At 45.3% G+C, this 27,988-nt stretch overlaps 1 protein-coding gene and 2 long non-coding RNA genes across 5 annotated transcripts in view; 2 read left to right on the forward strand and 1 right to left on the reverse strand.

Annotated features, from left to right (window-relative positions):
• Nucleotides 1–4,689, forward strand: part of TNR (tenascin R) — a 375,058-nt gene extending 370,369 nt beyond the window's left edge. For all 3 annotated transcript variants that reach the window (XM_081915027.1, XM_081915029.1, XM_081915028.1), the window contains 3 exons: nt 880–1,041; nt 3,145–3,308; nt 4,319–4,689. In XM_081915027.1, the coding sequence (XP_081771153.1) occupies nt 880–1,041; nt 3,145–3,308; nt 4,319–4,438 (446 nt within the window). In that variant the 3' untranslated portion in view covers nt 4,439–4,689. The remainder of the gene's footprint in view (nt 1–879; nt 1,042–3,144; nt 3,309–4,318) is intronic.
• On the reverse strand, nt 65–27,891 carry LOC309372042. The gene is made up of 3 exons (XR_014169392.1): nt 27,751–27,891; nt 27,090–27,314; nt 65–273 (listed from the first exon to the last, which is right to left on the reverse strand). It is a non-coding gene; the product is annotated as an uncharacterized lncRNA (long non-coding RNA).
• On the forward strand, nt 10,350–11,979 carry LOC309372023. Its single transcript, XR_014169370.1, has 2 exons — nt 10,350–10,457; nt 10,706–11,979. It is a non-coding gene; the product is annotated as an uncharacterized lncRNA (long non-coding RNA).
• Nucleotides 27,892–27,988: the final 97 nt, after the last annotated feature.

Consider the following 27,988-nt stretch of genomic DNA (forward strand, 5'->3'; position numbering starts at 1 on the left):
AGAAAGAAAGAAAGAAAGAAAGAAAGAAAGAAAGAAAGAAAGAAAGAGAAAGAAGGGCCAGGAGTCTTAGAATGTGCTCCCAACAGTTCTTCTTCAATCAGGGTTACCCATAGAGCCAAATCCAGCTGCAAGCCTCATTTGTGGCAGGGCATTTTCTTGGCACACAAAGCTCAGATTCAAGTTGCTCCTGCAAAGGAACATTGTGCCTTGCTGCCCAGCTTGAACTCGTTGGATGGCAAAGGCAAAAAAATCTTTCTTAAATGCATATTGCACCTGCAAAGGAAGAAAGGAAAAATGAGGAGTGCATTCCTGATTTTGTCCTTTGAAGTTGTCGCCTGCTGTCATGGTACTGTCAGGTGATTGACACATGGGTGGCCCCACACAGGTAGAACACACAATGTGGGAGGGGTTTCCTGTTCCCCCTTCCCCAATGTATGCCCATGGAACAGCGATTCCCCACCCTTGGGTTATGGAATATTGAAATAAAATAGCTATTTCCCAGTTCTCATGGAACTTTATAAAGAGTTAACAGACAATGGTGTTTTTTATTGCTGACCTACACTTGACTCCATGCATTCTTATAACGGCCAGTTAGGTTAGGGAGGAAGCACAGAGCAACAAATGGACATTCCAGCATGAGGCTTGGCTTCTGGGTCCCATTATCCAGAACCCACATCCGATTTGCACCTCCTGGACAACAAAGGCTAGACTCAGGACAGAGGGGATTGAACAACAACATGGAGCATGGCAAATTTCCACTCTGCTTTTACTCCCAATTCCACATCGCAGCATGTGCATTGAGAGCCGGTTCTTACACTGTGCTGCTCACATGATTTCTAGGCATGCAACCCTATAAATTCTTTTTTATTGTCTTTCTAGGACTAGACAATATGCACAAGATCACATCACAGGGGCGCTATGAACTGCGGATAGATATGAGAGACGGCCAGGAAACAGCCTTCGCATATTATGACAAGTTCTCCGTTGGAGATGCCAGGAGTCTGTACAAGCTTCGGATAGGGGACTACAATGGCACTGCTGGTACAGATTCAGGGCACATTCCCCACTTGCTACTCCAAGACGTTTTTCCTCAGGCTTAACAGCTCTCGCCTAACCTACACGAGAGATCAGCCAATTCTCTCCATGCAAACCAAACACATTTCTATTTATCTCCACCCCCACCCATGTATTTCATTCTCCTCCTCCCCCAGTTTAATTCATAAGGTAGGGATATACAAATAGGACCCATGCAGCAGCTTTTTTGAAAGTATGCAATGTGGCCTTTATAATAGTTAGTAGGTAAGCCCAAGTGTCTCCTGAGGATATATAACAAACATAGCTTGGTGGTGATCCTTCTTTGCATGCAAAAGGTCCCAGGTTCAACCCCTGACATCTCCACGTAAGATCATCTCATGTCGCAGTGGCTTAGATGAGGTAGATGGACCCATTCATCTGAAACCCTAGACTGCAGATTCATACGCTCCCATATAACACTTGGCCAAAAGATGTAAACATCTGTCTCCCTCTTGTATCTATCAGTGATAATGAGCTTCTAAAATGGAACTCAGTCTAATGCTGAGCCAAAAATGGGGTGGGGGTGAATTTTGCAAACATTTTTGTTGTTCTCTCCCCCCCCCCCCCATCAGTGAATTTTCAAAAGCGCTCAAAGGGTGACAAAGTGTTCACCTGTTATGGCAACTGGAACTTTCCACGTTCCTCAAGCCATACTGATGGCAATGTGTAGGTGATGGACTGATGATTAAATCTGTACATTGAAATTTATACCTCCTATTCTGTGTTTGTGCAAGGAATATGAAAAGTAGGTGGGCTGTGAAGCTGTTTTAGCAAAGTACAACACTTGCATGCTTTGCATCTTACTAAAGTTTAGGAATAAGGCAATTACACATTTTTATCCCTTTTATTTGTGGTCTCCAGGCCTCCCTTTCGTCACCCTAATTGCCAAAAGGGAACCACACATTTTTAGTAAGATAAGCAAAAAAGGTTTACTTACATTTCAACGCAGGCAGCAAATACAATACAGGTAAGAAAACCTCTCAGGTACGAAACCCCAAAGTTGGTTTCAAAATAGGCTGTGTGTGTGTGGAGCCCCTAGACACATGTCTGATAAGTTTAGAAGCATAATAGAATAGAGAGTCTCCTCAGATGCAGAAGGAAGTAAAAAGGACAGTCTCATGTGTTATAGAATCCCTGCCCAGAGAAGTGTCCACACAGATGTTCCTCGCTAGGGAGTTTAAGAACTCTGTGTACTAGGCCCAATTATTTGCTTTGTGTGTTCATAAGGATATCCTCTGCCATGCTGCACTCATTTCTTCACTCTGAATGGGGGAAGGGGGAGAGACTGGCACACATCACTGATGCCAAGGCAGTGAGGATACATGCCCTATGCCCTCCTGATCAGAATGAGGATAGTGAGAGGGCTTCCTTTGCCATCCGTGATGCTATGAGGTAGACATGCCTAATGGGTCGTGTAATTACACCAGTTGTTCTTGAGGGTGGGACTGTGAGAAAACAGTGGTGTCGATGCAACAGCAGGTGCTCTTAACCAGCCTAGAAGGTGCTGCCAGAGACTAACATGGCTCTGGAAATAGCATAAAAGATGCATGTACTGGGGCCAGGGGTGTCAAACAATATGTCAGGCTGCCTGAAACACAAAAAGACTCCCACACTGTGCACCACATACGTTCAGTAACCCCCAGAAGCTGCTTCTGCTTGCTTCTTAATTTGGGCCACTCTCACAACTCGGGGCTCATGCGCACTTTGCTTGTCCTGCCCCTAGAAAGCAGGGGTCCAAGCAGTTTTCCTCTTGTCCCATGCTTTCTAGACATGGGTCGGAGTAGTTTTCACCTCACTGCTTTCCCCGGGAACACCTGCCCTTTAACGCTGAATCAGATCAAACGTCAATCCACTGGAAAAACCTGACTGGTGTTTGCTCTGATTAGGAAGTAAAGAGGGGTTTTCCCAGGAGAAAGCAAAAGGAAAAGCGGAAGTGAGGACAAGCCCTCAGTGCTTGTTCTGCACAAAGCCAAAACCAGTGCAGCCACCGAGCGACAAACATACATGCATGAACTCAGCTTGAGCTGTCCCTTTGCAGGCAGAAGGAAAATGACCTGTCTTCTGTTGCAGGAGATTCACTCACATATCATCAAGGGCGCCCATTTTCCACCAGAGACAGAGACAACGATGTTGCCGTCACAAACTGTGCCATGTCATACAAAGGGGCCTGGTGGTATAAGAACTGTCACAGGACCAACCTCAACGGCAAGTATGGCGAGTCCCGACACAGCCAGGTAAGTGGAGGGTCAGTTCAGAGCTGCAAACAGGAGCTCAGCTTCTCTGCTTGTTAATGATATGTTTTGCAAGCCTCTTAGCTCATCAGCAGAGAGCTGTGTGGTTAAGAGCATGAGCTTTCATCACCTGGTGACAAGCTCCCTGCTTATAGTGAACCAGCACAGCAGTGAAAGCACTACACAAAGTAGTTTTCTTTCATAGGGTGGTTTTATGTCTGTGTGGAGTTTTTATACAGGGAATCGGGGGGGGGAGTTATTTTCAAAAATATAATTTCTTACCTGCAGTCTAAAGTGGTATAGCGGAGGCTTCTGTCATCTCAAGTCCTGGTCTGTACAATGCTAAATAATGCAGTGCTACAACTTCTGGGGTGGCAGAGAGCACTAGGCTATCGGGGAGAAAATTTATCTCACCTCTCCCTCTTCCAGCTATGTTAGTATTCTACTTAAACTAAGCTTTTCACGTGGGGAGCATTCATTAAAATGGTCCTCCTGCCAAAGCCCAAAGCATTTCTCTTTACCATCTCAGGTCTCTATCACTTCATTCTTCTGAATGTGCAAATCAGGCCTAATGTACTTTGAATAAAAGTGCTCTGAGGTTTAAATCTTATAATTAGAAACAGAATAAAGCCAATCCTGCTTTTTTTTAAGCCTTAAAAGTATTTCAGTAGGAAGTGATTGTGAGTGCCCTGTTCCACTCCTCCCGTTTTGTTATGTTACCTGAATTATCCCAAGTACTGTGGTACCTCAGGTTAAGAACTTAATTCGTTCTGGAGGTCTGTTCTTAACCTGAAACTGTTCTTAACCTGAAGCACCACTTTGGCTAATGGGGCCTCCCGCTGCAGCCGCGTGATTTCTGTTCTCATCCTGAAGCAAAGTTCTTAACCCGATTTAATATTTATGGGTTAGCAGAGTCTTTAACCTGAAGTGTCTTTAACCTGAAGCGTCTGTAACCCGAGGTACCACTGTATCCCTACCCTTTGGCAATGACTTTCCCCCTGCTTTGCCCACAGGGTATTAACTGGTACCACTGGAAAGGACACGAGTTCTCCATACCCTTTGTGGAAATGAAGATGAGGCCCTACAACCATCGCAACACCCTGGGGAGGAAGCGGCGGTCCCTGCAGCTGTGAAGGGGCCAGGATCCCTCTGGACAAGCAGTCCTTTTCTGTCATTTGTTTGTATTTTATAACCTGAAAAGGAGAGGACAAAAGGTAGCAGCCTGCTCCATGCTGAGTGGCTGAGGGAAGCCATGACGCCCCTGAGGGATGGCTGACTTTGGTAAGAGAACAACCTTGATGCTTTGCTGTCATTCCCAGTGACTTTATTGAGTTCCTACCCAGCACACCTCCATAAAAGAAGAGTTTTTTTGTTCTCTCTTGAACCTATTAGAAAATGGCTTTATTTAAGGTTTTCCTTCTTAACCCAGTTTCTACTGTACGTGGGGTGCTTCTGTTCACATGCCAGCCTGTTCTGCCAGCGGGTACCAAGGTCAGCTCCCAGAGCTCTGGTTGCCCATTGCTGCTGCTGCTGCTACATGAACTAAGTGACATTTTCACAGTAATGCCTGCTGAGCCAGCAAATGTCCATCAGTCGGGGAAGAAGATTCCAAAATCTGGAAACTTACTGAACCCACTTGCAGAGGCCTCGCGGCTCCGTTCCTTTAAAGACCTGGCATTTGGGCCACACAAGGCAGGCGAAGACACTTCATCCTTCCATCCCAACACAAACCCTAGGTCATGTTCCCCAAAACAAATGCAAGCAAATCTACTTGCTCGTGTGTCGAAATGGTTTCGGAACTAAATGTCTCTCACCTGTATTGCTCCCATGCTGTACCAATTTTATAGGCACTCCAACTAAATTTCTCTCAGGCGTTGAAACATTTACCTGCTTTAAAGTCAACTTCTGAAAGGGGAGTTTAACAGAGTCAATTGTCTCTTTAAAAAGCCTATGTCCCTTCCCCTCACCAGCCCATTGGTGAAAATAACTTCAAAGTGCAGCCACCTCCCTGTGTAGCCACGCATTTTGTGGCAGCGGCTTCCAGTTTCATCGACACAGACTAGTCAGTGCCAACCCACAAAGACTGCGGAGGGGCAGAGCAGAGGGACGCTTTGAGTTAACACCAAACCTGAGCCTCTTTTCTGGGTGTGGGGAGAACATCCCTGGGCATGAAACGTGTGAATATTACAAAAGCAAGGCACTTAACTCCTCACTAGCCCCCATAAAACGCATTAATTATTGCCTACCTTCAAGCAGAATGTTTGGAGACTGAAACAACACGTTATGTGGAGATTTGTGTTGGGATCTACCAACATTCCCCGCCCCACCAAACCCCCCACCCCCACGTGAAATGCAGCAATGGTTCTTTGGAGCATTGCCTGGGATGTGCATGGGATGAGGACTAACCCTTCCCCTCCATGCTTTTCTCCTAGTCAGAATCTCCACTAGTCTGCCCCTCCAAACTGCAGCCTCGGCAACTGTTTCTTTTGTTATAACCACAAAAAAGGGTTGCAAAAAAAGAATCACAGAAAACTGTCTTTTCCATGATGATAAACCTGTGTCTGGGCTGTCCTGCTTCAGGCAGTGCGGGATGGAGGCGCACACAATTAAATGTTCTCCAGCATTATTTTTAAAAAGAAGCTTACACTTAGAAAACTAGCATATCAGGGGCCTGTCTGGGGTCCCTCGCAGCCTTGCCAAGGAGCTGGACACACAGAGCGGTGGCCCAGGGAGCCACTCCAAGCCAGAGTGGAGAGGTGCAATTTTTGCACACGCACACCCTGGACCTTGGCAGGATCCAACCTAACTGATCCCTAGCTATGCCCCTGGATAGGATCTCTGCCTTGGCATCCATTTTTCTATGTGGAGGGAACGTTTGGTATGGGAGAACATTCAGTCATGTGAGTATCACCTGCCATCTGAGGTGAGACAGCCCAGGTACAGGCTCTAGATTAAGAATCTAGGCCTCAGCTGGAGGAGTGCAAGAAGTTCACCCAATCCATTTGAGGCACTTGAGGTTATTCTGCCTGCATCAGTTTAGAGCTCTATCGGCCCAGAAAATTGTATTAATTTCCTAACTAGATTTTTTAAAAATCTGGCAGACTAGTCTCTTCGAAGCTTGAAACTCCCATGTCTACGAGGGCTTTTCTGAATCAGCTCTTTCACCCTGCCATAACAGTAGAGTTGTGTCTACTTCACCATTCCAGAAATCACCCCATAATCCCAGAAACCCTACACAACACTGGGCAAAACACTGCATAATGGCATCCTCTCGACCAGACATGGCCAAACTTGGCCCTCCAGATGTTTTGGGACTACAACTCCCATCATCCCTAGCTAACAGGACCAGTGGTCAGGGATGATGGGAGTTGTAGTCCAACCACAGCTGGAGGGCCAAGTTTGGCCAAGCCTGCTCTAGACACACACAAACTTGTTCCTGCCTGACAACAGTTTGTCCTAAAGAGTCACATTTTCAGAGGTTGACCACCACCAGGTTAGGTAGTGAAGTTTTTGATAAAAATTGAGCAAAATTATATATGTGACATTTAGAATTCAAAGAACAGAATTTAGCTTTTAAAAGAAAAGGCTACAGTGGTGCCTCACTAGACGAAATTAATCCGTTCCGCGATTCTCTTCGTCTAGCGGTTTTTTCGTCTTGCGAAGCAAGCCCATTGACAGCTTAGCGGATTAGTGCTAGAGCTGTCAAGCGGCTTCCAGCGATCAGCTGTTAAGCGTCTTATCAGCGGAACAGCTCATAAGCGGCTTAGCGGCTTAGGAAAAGGGCAAAAAAGCAAAAAAAAACCGCCGGGGGACGCAAGATTTTTTCGTCTTGTGAAGCAACCCCATAGGGAAATTCGTTTTGCGAAGCCCCTCCAAAACAGAAAACCCTTTCGTCTAGCGGGTTTTTCGTCTTGCGAGGCGTTCGTCTTGCGGGGCACCACTGTATTTTCACAGGAAACGCCGCTCTAAAATCAACTAAGAGGAGACTGGAGCAACTGATATTCCCTGATTCAGCAATGAGTTTCTCTAACTGTTTAGCAATAGCATAACAATAATTAATATGAACACTGGCCATCTTGGCACGCAGGAGGAAAAAGAAATGTTTCAATTCAAGTGTAGAAACAGTGCAAAACTGCCACCTTGTGGTGAGAACAAGAAAATACAGTGAATGGCCTCTATATAGGCAGTATCTCACTCTGGGTAGATACCTGAGCGCTCCACATCCCTATTTTACTCATTGCACAGGAATGCTTTCAAGATAATCTGCAGTTTTGCACATGGCAGCTGATACTTAAGATATAAAAAAGCAGAAACAACAGTCCCACTTGCGGAGGACTCTGAAATACTGGTAGCCTAGCCATTATGGGAGAAAGAATGAACCCTCTGCTCTGCAGATTTCAAATGTGACATGGGAAACAGTATTCCAGAAGGAATTGTTGTTATATCCTGCCTATTTGCTGTGCTCACAGAGCACTTGAAGAAGCTGGCATGAATTAAAATGCAACACAATAACCACAGAACAATATATTAACACAATGCAAGTTTTAAAAATGCAGGCTTGGGAACATGTCTGTGAGTTGACATCTAACTCCTCCAACGGATAAGAAAGTGTGCACAATTGGATTAGGGGGTGGCTATCTGAAAATGCTAAAAAGAAAGATGTACATGCACTCTTAAAAAATGCATACACATACATATGCACAGGCAATATAAAAAGTTCTCACAGAGCTCTTTAGAAAACTGCCCATATCTAATGACGAATCTAATTAAATGCACAATTGTGGGCACAGAGTCTTTCACAGGTAACTACGTCAGCTCTTCTTGCTTTGCCCAATGGAATTCCATTTTAGAGGCATTCACAGTTTTTCTTCAGCTGCTTTTTCTTGGATTGTGTTGCTTGTTAGAACATGGGGTTCCCTGGAACAGTATTGGAATTCCACAGATCAGTATTATTAGCAACACACACAAACACACACACACACACACACACACACACACATTAAGACAGCCTTTAGGATGAGGCCAATCCTCCATCTAATTCCCCTAGCAAGATTTGAGCACACGCCCCCTCTCCCCTCCTGCAGTTTCCACAACTACCATTCAAAAGCATTGCTGCCTCCAGCTGAGCATAGCAATTATGTCCAGCAGCCATCAGTAGCGTTCTCCATGAATTTGTCGACTCCCCATTCAAGTGGGAGAGAGTTCCACAGTTTAACTATGAGCTGCACGAAGAAGTACTTTCTTTGGCCTGTCATGAAACTTCCAACACTCACCTTCGTTGGGTGACCATGAGTTTTAATGTTTTGAGAGTGAAGTAAAAATTTTCTCTATCCACTTTCTCTATGCCATGCATAATTTTATAAAGTCACCTCTTGCCTTTTCTCTAAACTAAAAAGTCCCAAGTGCAGCAGCCTTTCTTGGAAGGGGAATCTCTCCAGACCCTTGAATATTTCAGCTGCGCTTATCTAAACCTCCTCCAACCCTACAATATCCATTTTGAGGTGAGGTGATCAGAACAGTACATATTATTCCACATGCAGTCGCACCATAGATTTGTATAACAGCATTATGATATCAGCAGTTTTATCTCTCGTCGCCCCTATTTGACCCTGCAAAAGTTAGCTCAGGCCCTGGGATCTGCCCTGTATCTACTGTTGTGAAGACCGATTCTGCTTCTCTGCATTCTCCGTATCCATGTTTAGCGCAACTTCAGCACCCTCCAAGGCTACAACTGCCTCCCTAAACAGTCTCCTGCTTCTTGTTGGTATTAATGTTTCTAGCAATGCACTCCTCAAATTCTTCTTTAGCAACTCTTCCTGTCTGCTTGCACTTCATTGCCAAATTATGGGTTCCTTTTGGTCCTCTTCATTTCGACAAGATTTCCATTTTTTTGAAGAAAGACTTCTTCGCTCTAACAACTCATTTGAGTCAAATGATTTGACTCTGCTCATTAACTACGCTGATTTCCTCTTGGCTCTCCTGGTGCTTCTCTTGGTCTGCAGTATACACTCCAGTTGCGCTTCTAACATGGCTTTTCAAATAACTCCCAAGCATTATAGAGATTTGGGCTAGATGACCCTTGAGGTCCCTTCCAACTTTACAATTCTATGATTCTATGATTCTTCCCTTGGAGAAACTCCACTCTGGCAGCTTGCATCTTCTAAGCCCCGTCAGGGAATAATATATAAACTTGTTCGGTCATCAACACATGAGGGGCCTGAATCTGTAGACTAGATTCAACAGACTGAACACACAAAAGCAGAAAGGAACTCAGTTAGAACATAGTTGAGCATTTTTAGGTAGCTTTCCTTTCTCTCATGTAGCACCTGATGCGCCAAAAATAACTTGAATATCCAAAGGCGGAGCTAGCTGCTCTGGCACCTGGAGCAGCACACCTGCTGTGCACTTGGGGGCGGGGCAAGCTGCCTGCGGGGGCAGGGCGAGTGTCCCAGGGGGGCGGTGCCCACACCACGCATCCCAGGGGGGTTCGGCACAGCGATGTCACACCCCTCCAAGGGATGACACCAGGGGCAGGCCACACCCACCACACCCCCTTCCTCCGCCAGTGTGAATATCCATGTCCTATAATGTGGCTGATTCTATTGTTTCCTGTGGCAATTTGGTCATTAGCTCAGTTTTTCAGGCATTCTTCCCAGAGCAACAAGGCTTACCTACAAGAGTGGCAGGTTTCCTCAGAAAGCAGTCTCCATTGCTGTAGTGGCATTTTTCCCTGTTAAGTCATTGACTCAGACACTATTAGCAAGGTATCCACCACCAAACCAACCCCATAAACCCAACAGGCCACAGACAACTTGTAAGCATCTACTGGTGCTCTACTTGCCATGGTAGCTTCATTCCGATCAACCGTCTATTCACTGTGAAGATCGGACAGCTATTCATGCATAACCAACAGAGAATTATAAGGGACCCTAAAGGCTAAGGGCTAGATCCATGAGCACTTTTGGGTGCTTATGGGCTGGTATGTTCAAGTCCTTCTTCCTTTTCTCCTCCTCCTCCTCCTCCTCCTCCTCCTCCTCCTCCTTCTTCATTTCTTCTTCTTCTCTTTCCATGCCATATGAAGGAGTCATCCCATGGAAGCGGTGGAAGCTTACACACAGGTAGTAGTCCACAGCCCTTTAGGCTAACATTAGAGTCTTCTGCACGTTTACCTAAAAGTAATCCCATACACTCTTGCCAGAATAAATGTTTTATTCTTTAGGAGACCACTCTTTAAGCTGCTTGTACTACAACAGACTATTCTGGAATTATGTCACACAAACTCCAGATGTCTGCAAAATGGCTGAAACACCCACCCCTTCAAAAACAGATCCTCAGGAAAAAGCATGTACACTTCAAAACTTTTGTGGACATTATGAAGCCATCCAGGGCACATCTATTAGATCATATAATGTGGACTAGTTACTCCCTTTTCAAGCTGAATTTTTATCCCTCCCCGCCTTCTTTGTATATGCATAAATTGGTATATTCCAGGCATGGAAAAGGTGGGCACTGAACACATTTGTACTGTGGAGGAGCATAAAGCAACAGTGTGGCCATTACTGAAGTTCTTTCTTGTGGGGAGCTCTCTGTGGACAGGGGGGCTTCTGCGTCTTTTTCTCTGGCAGCAGCACAGCACACAACTTGTCAGCCCACATTTGGGGCCATTTCCAAAGTGATTTTCAGCTTGCAACACACTGCAGGGAGCTGCTGCTGCTGCTGTCAAAAGGGCAAACAGCTCCGTTGCATGGACTGAAAGCAGCTCCCAGAATTGTATAGTCCATAACTACAGAATCAGGGAGTGGTAATTATTCTGCATGAATACATTCAAAGAAAGAGGAGATTTAGGTCCTCTGTTCTCCATGCTGACACAGTATTAAAAAGTTCATTTTTCTATCCTACACCTCTCAGCTTCTTGAAAGGCAGAATGGGACGAACATTGTCAGAACAGGAGATTATACCCTTTCCAAGGGGAAAGGGAGCCTCTGTGACAAACCACTGTGATGCTGGAGTTTGGTGGGAACACTGAGAACAGCACACTCCCTTCCGATTTATTATGTCCTTGCAGGAGTGGGGTGAAGGCATTTCCCTTGCTTGGGGAAATAACTAGGTGCTCTTTTTATTATTCTCACTAACCCTTCAATCCACGGTGCTGACAGCACTCCAACAATACTGCCTAAAGGCTGGTGAGTAGCTACAGTAGTTCAGATATTGCTGTCTCAACAAGGGAAGATAGCTAGGATGAGATCAGAAAAAAATGAAACCAGATCCTGCTGAGAAGATCAAACGGCATAAAAATCCCGAGACTTTGGCAAGTGTCATGGTTGCTTTTTCAGAGGATGATGACTCAACAAAGATTTTGAAAACTCTGACCCCTCCTTTGTATAGGCATTATTCTGGAACTGTGTTTATTATTTAATAGAAGAAATAAATGAGGCGGCAGCTCCCTCAGAGAGACTCTGACAAACTAAACCTTACCAGTAAAACAATGAGGGAGAGATAGAAAAAGCATCTGCCCTCCCAATGATCCCGTAATGGAACCGTAGCTCAGAGAATGGGGATATACGCTTGTTAACCATTGTTAACTAGTATTTTTAGTCCTGATTGCTCTTAGGCTCTGTATAGTTCCTTTTTTAATGCATTTTCTATACGTTAATAAAAGATTCCAAAGGAGAAATGAGTGTGTGACTGGTCAATAGATACTAAGCAATTCTTGAGAGTCACTTTCTGGCAAGGATTCAGAGGGTTAGCTTGGGCCTGATCCTTCCCATCCCTCAGTGTAGACTTATCCGTTGCACGCACCTCCCCAGGTTTTGCATGATTTCTGAACTCCAAGACAATATGAGCAACACACCCACCTGTCCTTGTTGCTGAATCCTCCGAACACATCACTCTCGCTGCCTTTCCCAGCACTGTGGCCACATCAGCCCAGCCCTGCACACAACCTGCAACCAACTAGAACTGAATTTGTGCCGGCAGTGTAGGCCTACATCTACACTTGATCTTAGCCAAAAGGCCGAGAAGCGATAGGCCTACGTCTAGACGGAATGAGTTGGTTGGCTGGTTTGGGGGGGTGGGGGGCGTGGGGGGGGAGGTGCCACTGACTCCAAAAAGCTACCAAGCATTCAGAACCAGAAGGAAGAATGGCAAACAAAAACTTCCTCCTGAGCTTGAGGAGAAGGTGTTAAGTACCGTATTTTTCACTCTATAGGATGCACCCGACCATAGGACGCACCTAGTTTTAGAGGGGGAGAACAAGAAAAAAAAAATTCTCCCCCTCTCTGCGAAGTGGCAGGAGAAACGGAGCCCCTTCCATTTCTCCTCCCACTTCTCTGCAGGGGTGCTATGCAGAGTGGGAAAACTGTGCAGCACCTCTCCAGCAAAGCAAAGCCAGGAGAGCAAGAGGGATCAATGTACACCAATCCCTCTTGCTCTCCCTCTTGCTCCCGCTGCGCTCCGGAGGCTTTGCATTGCTTTCACTGAAGCCATGGAGCCTGCATTCGCTCCATAAGATGCACACACATTTCCCCTTAATTTTTGGAGGGGGAAAAGTGTGTCTTATAGAGCAAAAAATACGGTAGATCCTCCTTTGCTTTCACTTCTGATATGAGGTCTAGCACTGGGCAACTCCAGGATTCTGCTGTTCCATATTCCAGGGCCCTTAGCAGCAGCTACACCTGCTTTAGACACATCAGAGATTATTGCACAGGCAGGTTAGGAACACGGGAAGCTGCTTCACACTAAGTCAGACACTCTTCAGGATTTCAGGTGGGGGCCTCCCCAGTCCATGTGGAGATGTCAGACGTTGAACCTGGGACCTTCTGCATGCAAAGCAGGTGCTCAGCTACTGACCTCTAGCTCCAGCCAAGAAGATGAGCATGCAAAGCTGCATTCTGCTGATTCAGATTGCTGGTCCATCTTCTAGTCCAGGACTTTCTGATATGCAGCAGCTCATCAAGTTCTAAGGAAGGCATCTTTCCTTGCCTTGCAATCTAGTATTCTTACAAAATGCAAGGAACTGATCCAGGGACTTTTTCTGTGCAAACTTAGTTGGGTGGGACCGTCTATTTCTAGTTGCTAGACACTGAAGGTCCCACCTAAAACACAATTAAGTAATACCCTGCTTCCCACAGAGTGGAAGGTTTGAGTAGAGCTCAGGTACTACAAAGTGGAAATTAAAACAAAAACACCACCTTATTTAAAGCACAACTACAGATGAGTGCCCTGGATTATCATCCAGGCTGCAGCTACAGAGAGTGGAAGAAAGAGGGACATTCACCTGCCACCAAGGGAACGCCAAGCAAACAACGCTGTTAAAGCCTTTTCCAATATACATGAACTTATTATTATTACAACAAATGCATGGCTCTATTGTTTTTGTCACTCCAGGGTGTGGTGTGTGTGTTTGCACGCGTGCACACACAAACACACAAACACATTCTGTCTGGGATAGGAGGATAAAGGCCTCCAGACCAGATGGTTTGACATCTTCAGTGCAGTTCAGAAATCAATATAGTTGCATTGTTTCCTGTCACATGTAATCTCTACTGTAAATTGCAAATGCACACCTTCACACTTACATGGATGAAGTGACAACAGAATATGACCCCACTGTCCAAACTGCCTTACAACAAAAGCAAGGTCCTTCAGGTGCTGCTGCACTCGAACTCGCATCAGCTCCAGCTACCATGGCCAATGGTTGGTGATGGGAGTTGTAGCCCAGTAGCAGGGCCTGGGCAGAGGAGAAATGGTGGAGGCTGCCTCCCCATCTGGACCCTTCCAGGGAGGAGGAAGAGGAAGACAGTTTTGATTTACAACAGGGGGTTGAGGGAGGTCGCAGCTCAGAGGCAAATGAGGGGGGAAGTTGAGATATAATGGGAGAGGAGGAGGAGAAAGCAGCTGACGGACACAGCATCTTTAGAAAGCATTCCAGATCCCCCTCTCCCAGCAACCGTCAAGAGTGAAAGTAGGAGAGCAAAGAGCTCAAAGACAGGGGAGACGTAGCAGCACCCATGGAGGAGACGAATGAGGAAGTGGGAGAGAGGGAGGTAGAGATTCACTCGGGACAAAGCCATTATCCAAAAGGCTGGGTTCTATAGCCTCGCTCTGTAAATACTGAATAAAAATAGGACGGTAAGAAACATTCCCTTGGCTTTGTACGTTCCTGGGCAACCAGCCGGGAGTTGCTGGAGGCAGCCTGACACCCAGCAGCATCAAAGGAGATGCAGGTTTGCCACCCCTGCCTTCCAGGCTGAGGCTCCATCAATCTTTTTGCTTTTCAGTCTCTATTGCTGCCCCTTCTTTCTTTTTGTCCACCACTTCACAGCAATTTCCTTTAACAAATGTTTAGCATGGCAAGATAACAACAATTATTCGGATATGACACCTGCTCTTCAGTGGCTACTGCAAGCAAACAGGTTCTGTAAGTATTTTATTTATCCTGATCCAAAAGGAGATAGCAAGTCTAATCAAAATCCGGAACATCAATTACAAAGCTCCCAAATTAATTTCATCTGGGAGCATGAAAACTAGAAGTGCAAAATGTAATGGATAAGATTCTCAACAGCCTTCTGACCAGGAAACAAAGATGATGGCTTATCAACATTTTAATATGTCTGCCATCTAGGAAGGCTAAAAGCACCGGCCACAAATGCTGTTCTAAGAGGATACTATGTCAATTCATAAAGGCAAGACAGCATTGCAGGTGACAGGCAACCCTGTGCTATGATATCCATATGCAATAGTATATCCTTTGAATATAAGCTATTTTTAATTTGTTTCTAAAGAGACTTGCAATCAGCTTTCTCCAATCAGCCTGAGAATACATAACTGAATATTAAAGAATCACCCTGTTTAACCCAACACATGCCTTTGCAGCTGTTTCATCAGACTTTTTTCTTGTTACACAAAAAGCAAAGGTAGCAGCCACGTGGATGCATAAGGAAAAAATACAAAATCTAGGTTAGGGCAATACCTTTATTAAACCAACCAAAATGTTACCAAGTAGTAGCTACACCCATGACTTCAGCATTAGACAATCTTTCCCTCCTTCTCCCCTCCCCCCGGCTTTGTTGACCATCTGGCCAGATAAAGAGGTTGGGAAGATTCAGAATCATGCACATTTTTGCAACATTTTGGATTTGGGCACTCACCCAGTCCAAAACTAGGGCTTTGCTGGAACCCCAGTACCTGTGCATATCAGTGGTGGAAAACCAGTAAGCACAAGAGTGCTGCCCCCCCCCCAAAAAAACCCCAAATTTTACTACCAAATGTAAGTTAACAAATTCCCATAATTCGTTTCTGCACTGAAAACATTTTCCCTTCCTTAGCTAAAAATTTCACTTGCCAGTGTTGATTTAGAGGCTGTTAATCTCATGTATGCCATTTTGGTGATGATCTCATTGAATTGTACCCCTAAGGTATTTTTATTTCTTTCATATGCTCAGTGTCAAAGACATCTGGAGACTGCCTCTGCTGTCTTCCTTTTGATGTCTTCCTCCTTAAAAGAAGGAAACATCACTACAAGTTGTTTCCTTTGACAAAAATCACTAACCCTTTCTAACAGCCACTGCAGCCTAAACTACGTAACCAAATCAAGTGCCGTTTCGTCAGCATGTGGGGCTGTCGTTCAAGATGGAAGGCAGGAAGAAATTGGGGACTCTGAAGTTCCTCAACAATATTATTTGTAGAAGTAACCAGGCAAGTTTAATTTCCAAGACAAACACTACGTGGCTGATATGCAGTTGTCCCAAGCTTATCCTTTGTCTGGTTGTATCCACTCAAATTCCCATAAGGACATAAACATTTCATAATCTTGATGTGCAAGCTATCCAGGCTCGAATAAGAGTGTGTGTATATCACTGAAAGCAATGGACAAATTTCACACTAGAATGTCCAAATTCTACGATTCTGTGAATCTTCACAAATCCCCATCAGGAAGCAAAAACAGGTGCATCAAGTTCACCGTTGGGCTGCCATTCATGGTTGAAGAATCACAAGTTGTGAAGGCCTGAACTAGTAGGTTGAGCTGGAGAGGTGAAAAGAATCTGTGCTGCAATCCTGGCTTCTGAGCTATGGAGTGGACTTGGTGGCTTTGGATAAATCGCCATCTCACAGGGCAAATTACCGTAGATGCTAAAGACATCATAGTGGTTTAGCCCTTTCCCCACCCTGCCAGGGTCCCCACTAGCAGGGGGGGACTTTGATAATAGGGTGCCCTGAACTTGGACAAATTTGGTGACCTCGCCCCACTAATTATTTCCTATTTTAACAATAATTCCTTTTAGTACAGTTGCTTTTTGTGGATCTTCTCAGTAGGTGCCCACATAAATATAGGATAGTATTATTTTGCGTCCCTTCAACTAGGTGTGCTGTGCAGGAGAACCACCTGTACCTAAATGCGATGCTGGTATTAGGTTCACCCTCTCCAACTGTGATGGCTCTGGAAGCAAAACACAATTTGCAGCCTCTGAGCAGTGGTTTTTATCAGGACTGGCAGGGGAAACAAAAGGCTTAAACATCCTCCCACCCCTAATCCCAAAACTGCTCCGGCTTCTCTCTGGCTGCCATTTATACAACACAAAAACCTGCATGTCAGTTTACACAAAGTCTAGCTTGGTCCTTAGTGATCATGAACAAGTCGGCACCTCTTGGGGCCCGACTACAAGTTACACAAAGTTCAGGGTAACTTCCGCCGTCCCCAAACATTCCCCTCTCAAGCCCCCACCTTTTGGCAGAGAAAACATACAATGAACCCGTATAATTTCCCTGCAGGGGGGAAACACAATGAAGGATGCTTTTTTATTATTTTTTAAGGGAAAATGACACTCCCTTTCCTCCATTCTGACTGAAGTTCCATCAGTTGCTTTTTGCTTTAAAAAATAACTCTGGAGAAAATTACTGTTCACAACAGTTGTCTAAAATAATAAGAAGCTATGTAGCTTGCAGTGTTGCTGTGAATACAATATAGATTTTTTAAAAAAAAACAAACAGTGTTTGCCTTGTGTTCACTGCCCCAGGTTCCAAGTGACAGATCAGAAGCTACTTCCAACCATTATAAGGAGTTGTATCCTGTATTTTGTAATGTTTTCCCTCTGGGTTGCCAGAAACAACATTTGCTCTGATGTGTTGGTTTTCCTCTAAAACATCCATCCTTGTGAACCTCACACCTCGCTGGGGACAGAAGCCCTTCCTTACTAAAATGAGGCAAATGGGAATAGCTGTCTGGAGCAAGGCTGCTTTGAACACCAGCTGACAAAAGGAAGATGCTTTCTCCTTTCCCATCGTGCACAACTATCCGACGAGTTCTACCGAGCACCCCTTGTGCTTCTGCTAAAGCTCTTTGGTCTGAGACCTCTTTGTCAGCCTCCACATCCTCAGCAAATAAAGCAGCGCTCTAAGGATTTCCTCAGGAAGGAATTCCTTGTCAGAGCCAAGAAGCTACAAAGACAAGACGGTCTCACAACAGGAGACAACAAAAGCAAACACTAATCTCTTCAAGCACCACAGTGTGCACTCAATCACACATAACAGCCAGACTCAACCTAACAAGGGCTACGCAAGGTGCCCCAAATGCCAGAATTGGCAGCCACCAAACAAGAACTATTTTACTCATGCCATTGTGTTGTGTTATATTGTTCAGCTTGTCTATATTGCAACCCAGGGGTCTGTTTAAGCATCTGAATGCTAACAAAGATCTCAAATGTTATTTGGGACAAGAAGTTAACTTCTGGGACCTCTTCTTCCTGAAAGAACAGCAGAGGCACACACCACCAATCTATTTTGAATAATTACATTAACTGGACTAATAAATGTCTAGATATTGGCCACCTATGGCTGGCATCAATCTGTTTCAAGAGACAAAGGAGTGTGCCTCCAGGGGTGAAGTCAAACTGCTTGGCTGCAGGAGTTGCAAGAGGTGTACAAGGCGCCATCCAACTGCCTTAGGGACTCCACTCCAGATCTGTGTAGGGTTTTACTCCCTAGCCCTTTCTTCTCCACAAAGCAGCAGAGCTTTGGGACCAGAGTTTTCCTTCTCCTCGATGGGCTACCTTCCCAAGTTGACAAGCCTCATCTGCCCCTCAGTTCCGTCTACAGCAGCTGGAGAAACCGCCCTCTTGACTGTTGGACCCACTATGGGTTTTGTCTGCTCAATTCCTAACTCACCAAAGGTTTGAGACCCATCTGCTCTCTTCACCTGGTTTAGCCAGCCAGTCAGAGCCGTTTCCCAGGCTGTGGCCGCTGTTGCATGCTGACAGCTTCCAGGCACCACAAGTGAGAACCGAGTGTAGGCTGGGGAACAAAGGTGGACAAGCTACCCCAGAAGGAGCACGGTATCTCCCCCGCCAGAGGTACTACCCCTCCCCTAACACACCACACATTGGCCACCACAACAGTAGAATTACATGCCCTTGTTTTCCCTAACATATCACAGGAGGACAATTGTCTTCACTGTGCGGTATTACAACCAAATTATAGTACACCCAGTAAAAGTCTGCAAAATTCACCTTTATTCAGAACCTTTCACAAACACTTTCTATAATAAAAACAAACCCTTTAGGGAAAACGATCATGGAGCTAAACAGAACATGTAGCTTGGTTGACAGAAAATGAATTAGTTAAAAAAAACCATACTAAACCAGCAAAAAAGAAAAGTGTCAACTCTTATCTAATTAAAGCTTTAGGCATGCCAACAGGGTGGAACTGGGCACAATACACAGTTTTTTGGATGGCCGACATAAGCAGGGCTGTGTTTGAGCAACTGCCTCCTTGTTGTCTGTTTCCCTCAGAACTGTAGTCTCCAGGTAGGGAGCTGAAAGGATGTCAGGACATATTTGCTATGTCTAGAAGAGTTATGTTTCTAGAAGGTGATGCCAAAAAGGGAAGCTCCGGTGAGGCCACAGGCCAAAAATGAGGTTACTCTTGGAAGCAACTACAAACAGCTGCCAGCTGCAGCTGGCACCGAATGGAAAGCAAGGCAGGGAGCCCAGATACATAGAAAAGGAAGTGCCTTCACGACAGAAGCAGCAGCAACAACAACTGCAAAATAAACCTTAAAGGGCCAAGTGTACTTAGGCTCTTGGCCACATCTCTCTGGCCAGCCAAGACCCATAAAATGGGGGAATACCCAAACAGCACCGATCAGCTAACAGCACATTCTGTTTCATAGTTCTGCATTTGTAAATTTCCATTCCACTGCAAGGAGTCTGGGAGCATGTGTGATTCCCGTGGACACGCTTGTGGCGAAAAGACAAGGGAGGTGTCGGAAAAAGTTTATTACACATTTCTGAGGGAGGAGAGTGGGGAGTGCCCTATCCTTCGCCACTCTTGCCTACAATTCCAGGTTCATGTGCTCTGTTACTGTGACAAATGGCACCTACAAAAAAAAATGGCAAAATGGAGACTTTCGGTCACCCAGCCATCATCTATTCCCGCCCAACAAAAGATACCCCATACCATGCCCTTCTGCCAGTTTTCATTTCCTTTTCCTAGCTCTTCATTCAGCTATTTTTTGCAGCTTTTTGCTCCCTTAGGGTCCCCGCCATCAAAAATATTTTCCCCCCCCAGCAAACCTTGGGGCTCAGTGGCCAGGGTCTTCGTTCTCACTAGGCCTGTTTTTGCTATGTGCCCAGCACAAACTCAGCACCTGAGCTCACCAGATGGCGATGGTGATATTATGGGAACTAATTTAAGTATCGTTTGAAATCTATTTCTCACAGTGTTCAAAAATCAGTATCTAAAATTTTATATGCAATTCTTATATCAAATGATATAAACTGAAAAGTTTATTGTCAGTCCCATGTGGTTGTCAGAATGAACCTTAATGACAATTTTGTAATATAATGGGCATCTGATATTTTACACAAGAATGTTTTCTTTTGGGGACGGAATCAGAAGTGTATTGAAACATTCAATCGTCTTTTACAATATCAATGAAAAAGATCAAATTTATCATTTAAGAAAACTTAAGAAATTCAGAAAGCAAAAATGGTTATCTTTGTTGCTATCACAAAAATATATGGAAGAAAATGTGCCATTTATTAAATAAATCGTATTCATGAGCGGAATTCTATTAATTCACAATTCAGTCTTTGGACTTCATCCACCTAAGTAAAAAGATACGGAGCTGCTGGATTAGGGTGAGGTAACTCACAATGGCGGCTGCTTCTATAGCTGCTGCTATAACCAAAGCATTTCAGCAAAGTGTCCTGTGTGAAGAGCATCCTCTTTGTTTGCTCAAAATGTATAGCCCCCATCAGATCCAAAATTAACTGGGCAGTCCAAAACATGAACTAGAAAAGCAACCCCTCACCAAATGACAGGCGCCACTGCTATAGGTTTCCACTCGGCTGACACTGACTTGAAACGAAGGTGGAACCTTCTCAGCCTGGTGAGGAGAGGGTTCACCCGAGACCACCCAGTTTGCTGTACGGCAAGGGAATCAGACCAGCTCCACAATGAGCTCTGCATGAAGAGGTTGGGTGAACAGGAAAGGTGGAGAGAAGCTGCCCTTGGAAATTGCATGGCCTGGACTCATCCCACACCCCACAGACTGAGAGCCTTTGGTGGTCAAAATCCTGACCTATCAGTGGGCTCTGCATTCTTGTTTCATCAATTGTCTAGCAGGAAATAATCAGCAAATTTTGGATTTTTCGGCATTTCAGATCCCTAAAACGAAATTTAGGCTTCACTTCTCAGTTTTTGGTGGGATTTAAGCACAACACAAATGACCCAAAATAAGCAGCAATCAGCATAGGAAAATACCAAGAAAAAGACCCAGTTTTGAAACAATATAGTACATATTTTATTCAGAAAAATGCACATTTTACTGAAATATGCATGTATAACTGCTCACCACTTTCAGAATTTATCTGTCATTGATTATCTCTTCTGTTGTTTTCCTGTCTTTTTTATTGTAAGCTCCCTGGGGCAGGGGGCTGTCTTTGCCTGTGAAACTACCTGCCCCCATGTAGAGTGATGCTGCTGTATACAAGCAGCACCTCAGTAGGGCTTACCATTTGCCAGATTCAGATGAAATGGTGGTCTGTGATTTGCCACAAGCCCAGATCAGAGACTGCTAAGTAAGCTCCTCCCTTGGTTCAAGACCTGTGTGTTCTCATTACACCACAGCACGGCTTGAAATCATGCCTGAAAGCAGCTTCTGTGTGTTAGCGACAAAAACACATCCCCCCTCATCTTGCTGGAGTCTGCAGCTCTGCCCACATCCTATCCACTGTGAAACATCACCTGTCTTTAAGAGGAATGGGAGTCCTAGTCTTCATGATACTCCCCCAAAAAGGTGGGGGCTGGGGTGGGAATAAAAACCATGATCTACAGAAGGTCAGTAGTAGCTTTTGTAACTCTGAGGCAGAGCTGAGGGAAGTAATAATATAATAATAATAATAAATTATTATTTATACCCCGCCCATCTGGCTGGGTTTCCCCAGCCACTCTGGGCAGCTTCCAACTGAATATTAAAAACAATACAGTGTCAGACATTAAAAACTTCCCTAAACAGGGCCGCCTTCAGTTATCTTTTAAAAGTAAAATAGTTGTTTCTTGCCTTGACATCTGCTGGGAGGGCGTTCCACAGGGCAGGCAGCACTACCGAGAAGGTAAGTTTGACCAAAAACAAACAACCTCAAGACCCAGTGGAAAAAAGGATGGGTAAAGTGAGCACTTCCAACTGAAGTGTCCGCTGTTTCCCACCAGATGTGCTGAGCTGGACAAGCTGAAGGTAAGTGGGGAACTTTGAAAGAAGGAGCTCTGCTCTTTTAAATGGTCACCTCCACACCCTCTTACGTCTTTGGTTTCCAGCTTCGATAAATAGCCACTGTTGACATACACACACAAAAAGCTAAAAAAAAATAGTCTATTTTTAGGAAACCTACTTCTAGCTCACTTTATTTTTAGTATTTAACTGGACTGTTTCTAGGGGGTGGGAATGGAGGAGGAGGCGGCAATCTTGGAAAATGCTCTAAAAGGAATGCTGTTTGAGGAGAAAGATTTTCCATTACTCAGTTTAATCCCAGTCAATACGTGCAGAGAACCAGAGTGGGAAAATACAGTAATGTTGGTATGGACACAGTCCTCCCCACCCCCCACCCCCGGAGTAGTCTTCTTCTGTAGAAACCAGGGGGTGGGGGTGGCTAACTTGTGGTTCTCTAAATGTTATTGGGACTCCAATTCCCATCAGCCCCAGCCAGCACAGTCCATTTTCAGAGATGAGCCAATCCTGCCTTAAACAGCCTAGCCTTCCCAGACAATACTCGTGTTTTCCCCTGGGGTCAACCCAACTTCCAAAGCCACAAGATTGGCCCTGCAAGTGAAAAGCTCACCAAAGGCAGGATCACAGGTCCGTGGTGTAGTAGACGTTTGCTAGCTGAAGGTTGCAGGGTCCCAAGTCCCTGGTGTCTGAAATGAAAGGGATCAACCCGCAGGTTGAAAGACTCCTGTCTGAAATTCCGGTGAGCTGCTGCCAATTAGTGTAGACCAGTGGTTCCCAACTGGTAGTCCGTGGCACCATTCATATAACAAAAACTACCATAGCGATATCAACATTTTCAAAAGTCCACCATACTTAGCTAATTGGAAACCACTTGTGTAGACCATACTGGGCTAGATGAACAATAGTCTGACCTGGCATAAGGTAGATCTGTACATTCCTTAGTCCGGAGTCCCCAATGGGATGCCATGGGCACCATGATACCCTCAGACCAAGGCTCCTTGCCTATCCCTATTTTATTTTATGTCTGCTTGGATACAGAGGAATGGTGGGAGGCACCAGCTAGGGAACCACCAAGGGAATAAAGCTCAGAGCCCAGGGATTGGTGGTGGGACGACAATGAGTGGTCATACTGGGAATAGGAGGTGTCAGAAGCTGAAGAGGTCACAGAGCTTAGGACTCAGCTATACAGCTGCAAATAAAAGGTTTTGAATGTGTTGTAAAGTGCAATGTACAATTGTGGCACTAGACGGTGACTGTGAGCTAAAGCAAATTCAATGCATTTTTCAAAACGATTTTTTTAAAAAAACATTTTGACGTTTTTAACATGTGTGTAAATTCCACCTTAGTGAACTGGGAGAGTCTGTAACGGAGAAAAGATCGGAAGCAGAAGCAGGAGAGTGGGAGGAGGGAGGCCAAGAGGCAAAAATGAGTTAGGCTACTGAAGAAGCAAGTGTGTCGCCCCTCCTGCTGTCACAAAATTCCCTCCCCCTTGGTCTCCCAGGACCAGGAGAGGCATTAAGTGGGAGAAGCAAAGGTGGGCACACTGGCACAGTCTCAGATTGCTTGGGTAAAGCCCTGAGAGACTGAGACTTAAGCGGCAGTGGGAAGGAAGGAGCCATAACTGCCTTACAGGCGCAAGACCTACTCCTACATATTATTACTTTTTGGTTTTATGTTTTTAAGAGTAGATGTTTGCCTAGATATGCGGATGGGGGCAATTCTGAGAGGCAGTGTCTTTAGTAAGTCAACACAGTGATAAATAAAAACTCTCTCTTAGCAAAAGCACATGGGTTAAAATGCACTCAATAGTAACAAGGGAGGAAACTACCAGCAAGGTGCACTGTTAAAACCACTTCCTCTTCTCCTATAGAGAACAAGAACGAGGTTTCAGTATTCTTCATATACTGTCCTTACTGCTTTCTCACACGTCCTTCCTTTCCTCAGCTTCTGGTTCCCTCAGCCTTTCCTCTCCCCCAATGTTGCACTCTGGTTTAGTGATGCACCACTTTGGAGCCTCAAAGTAGTGAGCATCATTTTGATAAAAAAGAAAGATACAGCAATGGTAAATACCATCAAGTCCATCGAAACCATCTAAAGTAGCAAAATCACTAAACACCCACCATTCAGGCCAGACAGGCATTTATGAGCCACATCTGTACTCTTAGCATGGAAGCAGCTGATCAGCATTCCACCCGTCACTTGGAAGCCTGGTTAACTTGCATCCCTCCCACCCTGGGGGTCCAATCTCTCACCCAAGAGTCTCCATCTTTCCATCCAACTTCTGTTTGTCACTCAACCCTTCTTACAACCACCCTGCTCTGTCCTTTTTGCCTTTCATCTCCCTTATTTCCCAGGAAGTCGTCTTCCTACTCATCTTTCTGGCCCAAAGTATCTGGGCCTCCCTACCTTCATACCGTTTTCTCCTCCCACAGACACATTCACTTTGGGAAGTCTTGCACTTTTCAACAGGCCCTAGTAGAGAGTGTGGCTTCAGGAGGATTGGCTACAGATGTTTTTGTCTTCAAAGCAATGTTGCAAAAATCAATCGTGTCCACATATCCCGCCCAGAAATGTCTATAATCCTGTGGCCTGCCTCAAGCATTTATGCATATCACAGGATCAAGGTGTTAAACCCTGTTCCCAGATTGCCCACCTTTTTAAATGTTTAAAAGCAGTCCTACAGGGATGGGGGGGCGAGTCTGATTGGGACCACAGCAATGGTGGAAGGAGGGAGACCATCTTCTGACTTGATCCACCCAAACCTGCAAGGTGGCAAATAACCCCCAGAAAAGGTTAAAATGGGGGGGGGGGAGCATTAAACAAACCTTCTACCAGTAATCATAATCAAATTGACCTCTCCCTCTGTTACTGCTTTTAATATTTTACAAAAGCAACTCACAACTCAAAGTTTGGCTTTGAGTGTCTATGAACTGTCAGCACCAGAAATTTATACATTGAATAAGTAAGTTATTTATATGCCCAGAAGTTTTTCATCTACTTATAACCAACCCTGTCCTTAAATAATAAATTGCCATGCTCACAGCCATAGCTGCTAAATAGAGTTTTGTTTTTTTTTTCCCAGGATGACTTAAGTATGAGAAGGCAGATAGAAATCTGGAAAATCCCCCTTGGAGCCAGGTAGCGTCACGGGTGCCCAGAGCTGGGTGACTCAGGTGGGTGGAGTCCGGAGCACAACCATTGTGGGCAAGGAGAGCAAGGAGATCTTCAGACAGCAGTGACTTAAAAAAAAACACAACCCAGAAATATTCCATTTCTAAATACAAGCTCTCTTTGTTTACACGGAAGCTATCATGTCACAAGTTCAAAAGACTGCTTTTCACAAAAACATTTTTTTGTGTGTGACGTGCATTCACTGGCCCCTCCTGGCTATTGAGCTGAAGATGACCAGATGCAAAGCAAACAGTTCCTGTGACTTTAAACAAGGAAGAAATGTCAGCTTTGCTCCCTACCCTAACACCTGCAAAAATTCAGAATCTTGTACAGCTGTTAAAGAAAACAAACCCTGTTCTCTTTTACATCTCCTCCCCCCAGGTGAACCCAAACTTAAGTTAAGCCACAGCTCCTCAGTCACCCACCCATACCCACAAGAAAACTGTAGACCTGCAGAAATGGCAAAGGAGCATGCTTTCTCTAGCACAGGCCTGCACAGCTTTGGCTCACCAAGCCAAATACAGCCCACCAGACAAACAACTCCAGCTTTTGCTCTCTGCCGGGGACTATTTAAAAAGGCCACTTATTGGCCACATGACAGGCGGTCTTCCTCTTGCTTGGCTCTTGAGTTGTGCAGACCTGCTCTAGTGCAATGCACAGGCGAGTACATTCAGCCAAGTCTGTGATCCAAGCCTGGGAAAATGTTTTTTTTTGGGGGGGGGGGGTTGCTCAAGGATCACATTCGCTTCTGACCAGCGTTTAGGAGGCTTCATGTACAAATACAAGATGGGTGACACCTGGCTTGAGAGCAGTACATGTGAAAAGGATCTAGGAGTCTTGGTTGACCACAAACTTGACATGAGCCAACAGTGTGACGCGGCAGCTAAAAAAGCCAATGCAATTCTGGGCTGCATCAATAGGAGTATAGCATCTAGATCAAGGGAAGTAATAGTGCCACTGTATTCTGCTCTGGTCAGACCTCACCTGGAGTACTGTGTCCAGTTCTGGGCACCACAGTTCAAGAAGGACACGGACAAACTGGAACGTGTCCAGAGGAGGGCAACCAAAATGGTCAAAGGCCTGGAACCGATGCCTTATGAGGAACGGCTAAGGGAGCTGGGCATGTTTAGCCTGGAGAAGAGGAGGTTAAGGGGTGATATGATAGCCATATTCAAACATATAAAAGGATGTCACATAGAGGAGGGAGAAAGGTTGTTTTCTGCTGCTCCAGAGAAGCGGAGCAATGGATCCAAACTACAAGAAAGAAGATTCCACCTAAACATTAGGAAGAACTTCCTGACAGTAAGAGCTGTTTGACAGTGGAATTTGCTGCCAAGGAGTGTGGTGGAGTCTCCTTCTTTGGAGGTCTTTAAGCAGAGGCTTGACAACCATATGTCAGGAGTGCTCTGATGGTGTTTCCTGCTTGGCAGGGGGTTGGACTCAATGGCCCTTTGGCCTCTTCCAACTCTATGATTCTATGATTCTATGTCACTGGCAGGCAAAAGCAAAAGTGGGCAGAGAGAGATAAATGTAAATTTTAGCCTTTGTACAGTATGCTAAGCTTCTTCACACTCAGTCATCTGTCTCCATGCAGGCAAGAAAGAGGCATTATCAGAGCTCAAGCTTACATTCCAGCAAGGCGAAAACATTCTAGGAGGGTGCAAAGCAAGGGCAAGTGAAGGGTGTGGCTTGAAAGGATGTGTTGCCTGGAGAAGAGTCCTGAGCACCTGCTAGAGAGAAGCCTGGAGGGCTGCATTTGCCCCCCACCCCAGGCCTATGGTTCCCCATCTTTGCTAAAACCCGACACAAATTTACATGGCGGGAATAAGCCCTGTTAAAAGAGCATGCATACAATCAGCTGGTTTGGCTATAGTCCTATGCAGACTTACTCAGGAGCAACTCCTGTTGAAACTCATCCAGGCTGTCAGTGTCTGTGAGCGATGATGGCGGTGTTCAGCTAGTTGCTGGGAATCACAGGAAGCAAGAGGGCTGTGGTGTTCATGTCCTCGCTTGCAGGCTTCCCACAGGTTGGCCACTGTGAGAACAGAATGCTGGACCAAGTGGGCCTTCAGCCTGACCTGGCAGGGCTCTTCAGATATGAACTGGTGAAAAGACTGTGATCCTGTAGTGGGGGGGGGGGGGTTTGGACTTGATATCCCGCTTTATCACTACCCTAACATTCTCCTTTCCCTTCCTCCCCCACAACAAACACTCTGTGAGGTGAGTGGGGCTGAGAGACTTCAGAGAAGTGTGAACAGCCCAATGTCACCCAGCAGCTGCATGTGGAGGAGCGGAGAAGAGAAACCAGTTCACCAGATTACGAGTCTGCCGCTCTGAACCCCTATACCATGCTACTACACTACTGCACCATGACGTGAGTGCCAAACCCCATGAAAATCACACTTTGACTCACTGATTGTCTAAAAAAAGAAAGAAATTTCGTAACAGGAAATTGAGATAAAGGAGGGAGAGGAAGTAGGTACTTTTCTTTTTTTAAAAGTCCTTACTGAGGTCACAGTTTCAATGCCTTTCTGTCCTTCCACTTCATACCTGCTGTGTAAGTGGAGGAAAGCCAGAGTGGGACTGATCCGCTCCTGTTTTTCTGATGAGCCTCTTTGGTGCTATTCTGGAGGGCAGCGAGAGGAAGATTGGGTTGGAGGAAACTAGGGCAAGTCAGGAGTGGGACTCGTGGATGTGCCCCTCAATCGCCCACCCGCCATAATCTGAGCCCTGAGGCGAGTAGGGTGAAAGTTCCTGGACCAAAAAGCAACATACTTTTCTTTTTCTT

Source organism: Podarcis melisellensis (assembly GCF_964234715.1).
Source record: "Podarcis melisellensis genome assembly, chromosome: 6".
Classification (NCBI taxonomy): domain Eukaryota; kingdom Metazoa; phylum Chordata; class Lepidosauria; order Squamata; family Lacertidae; genus Podarcis; species Podarcis melisellensis.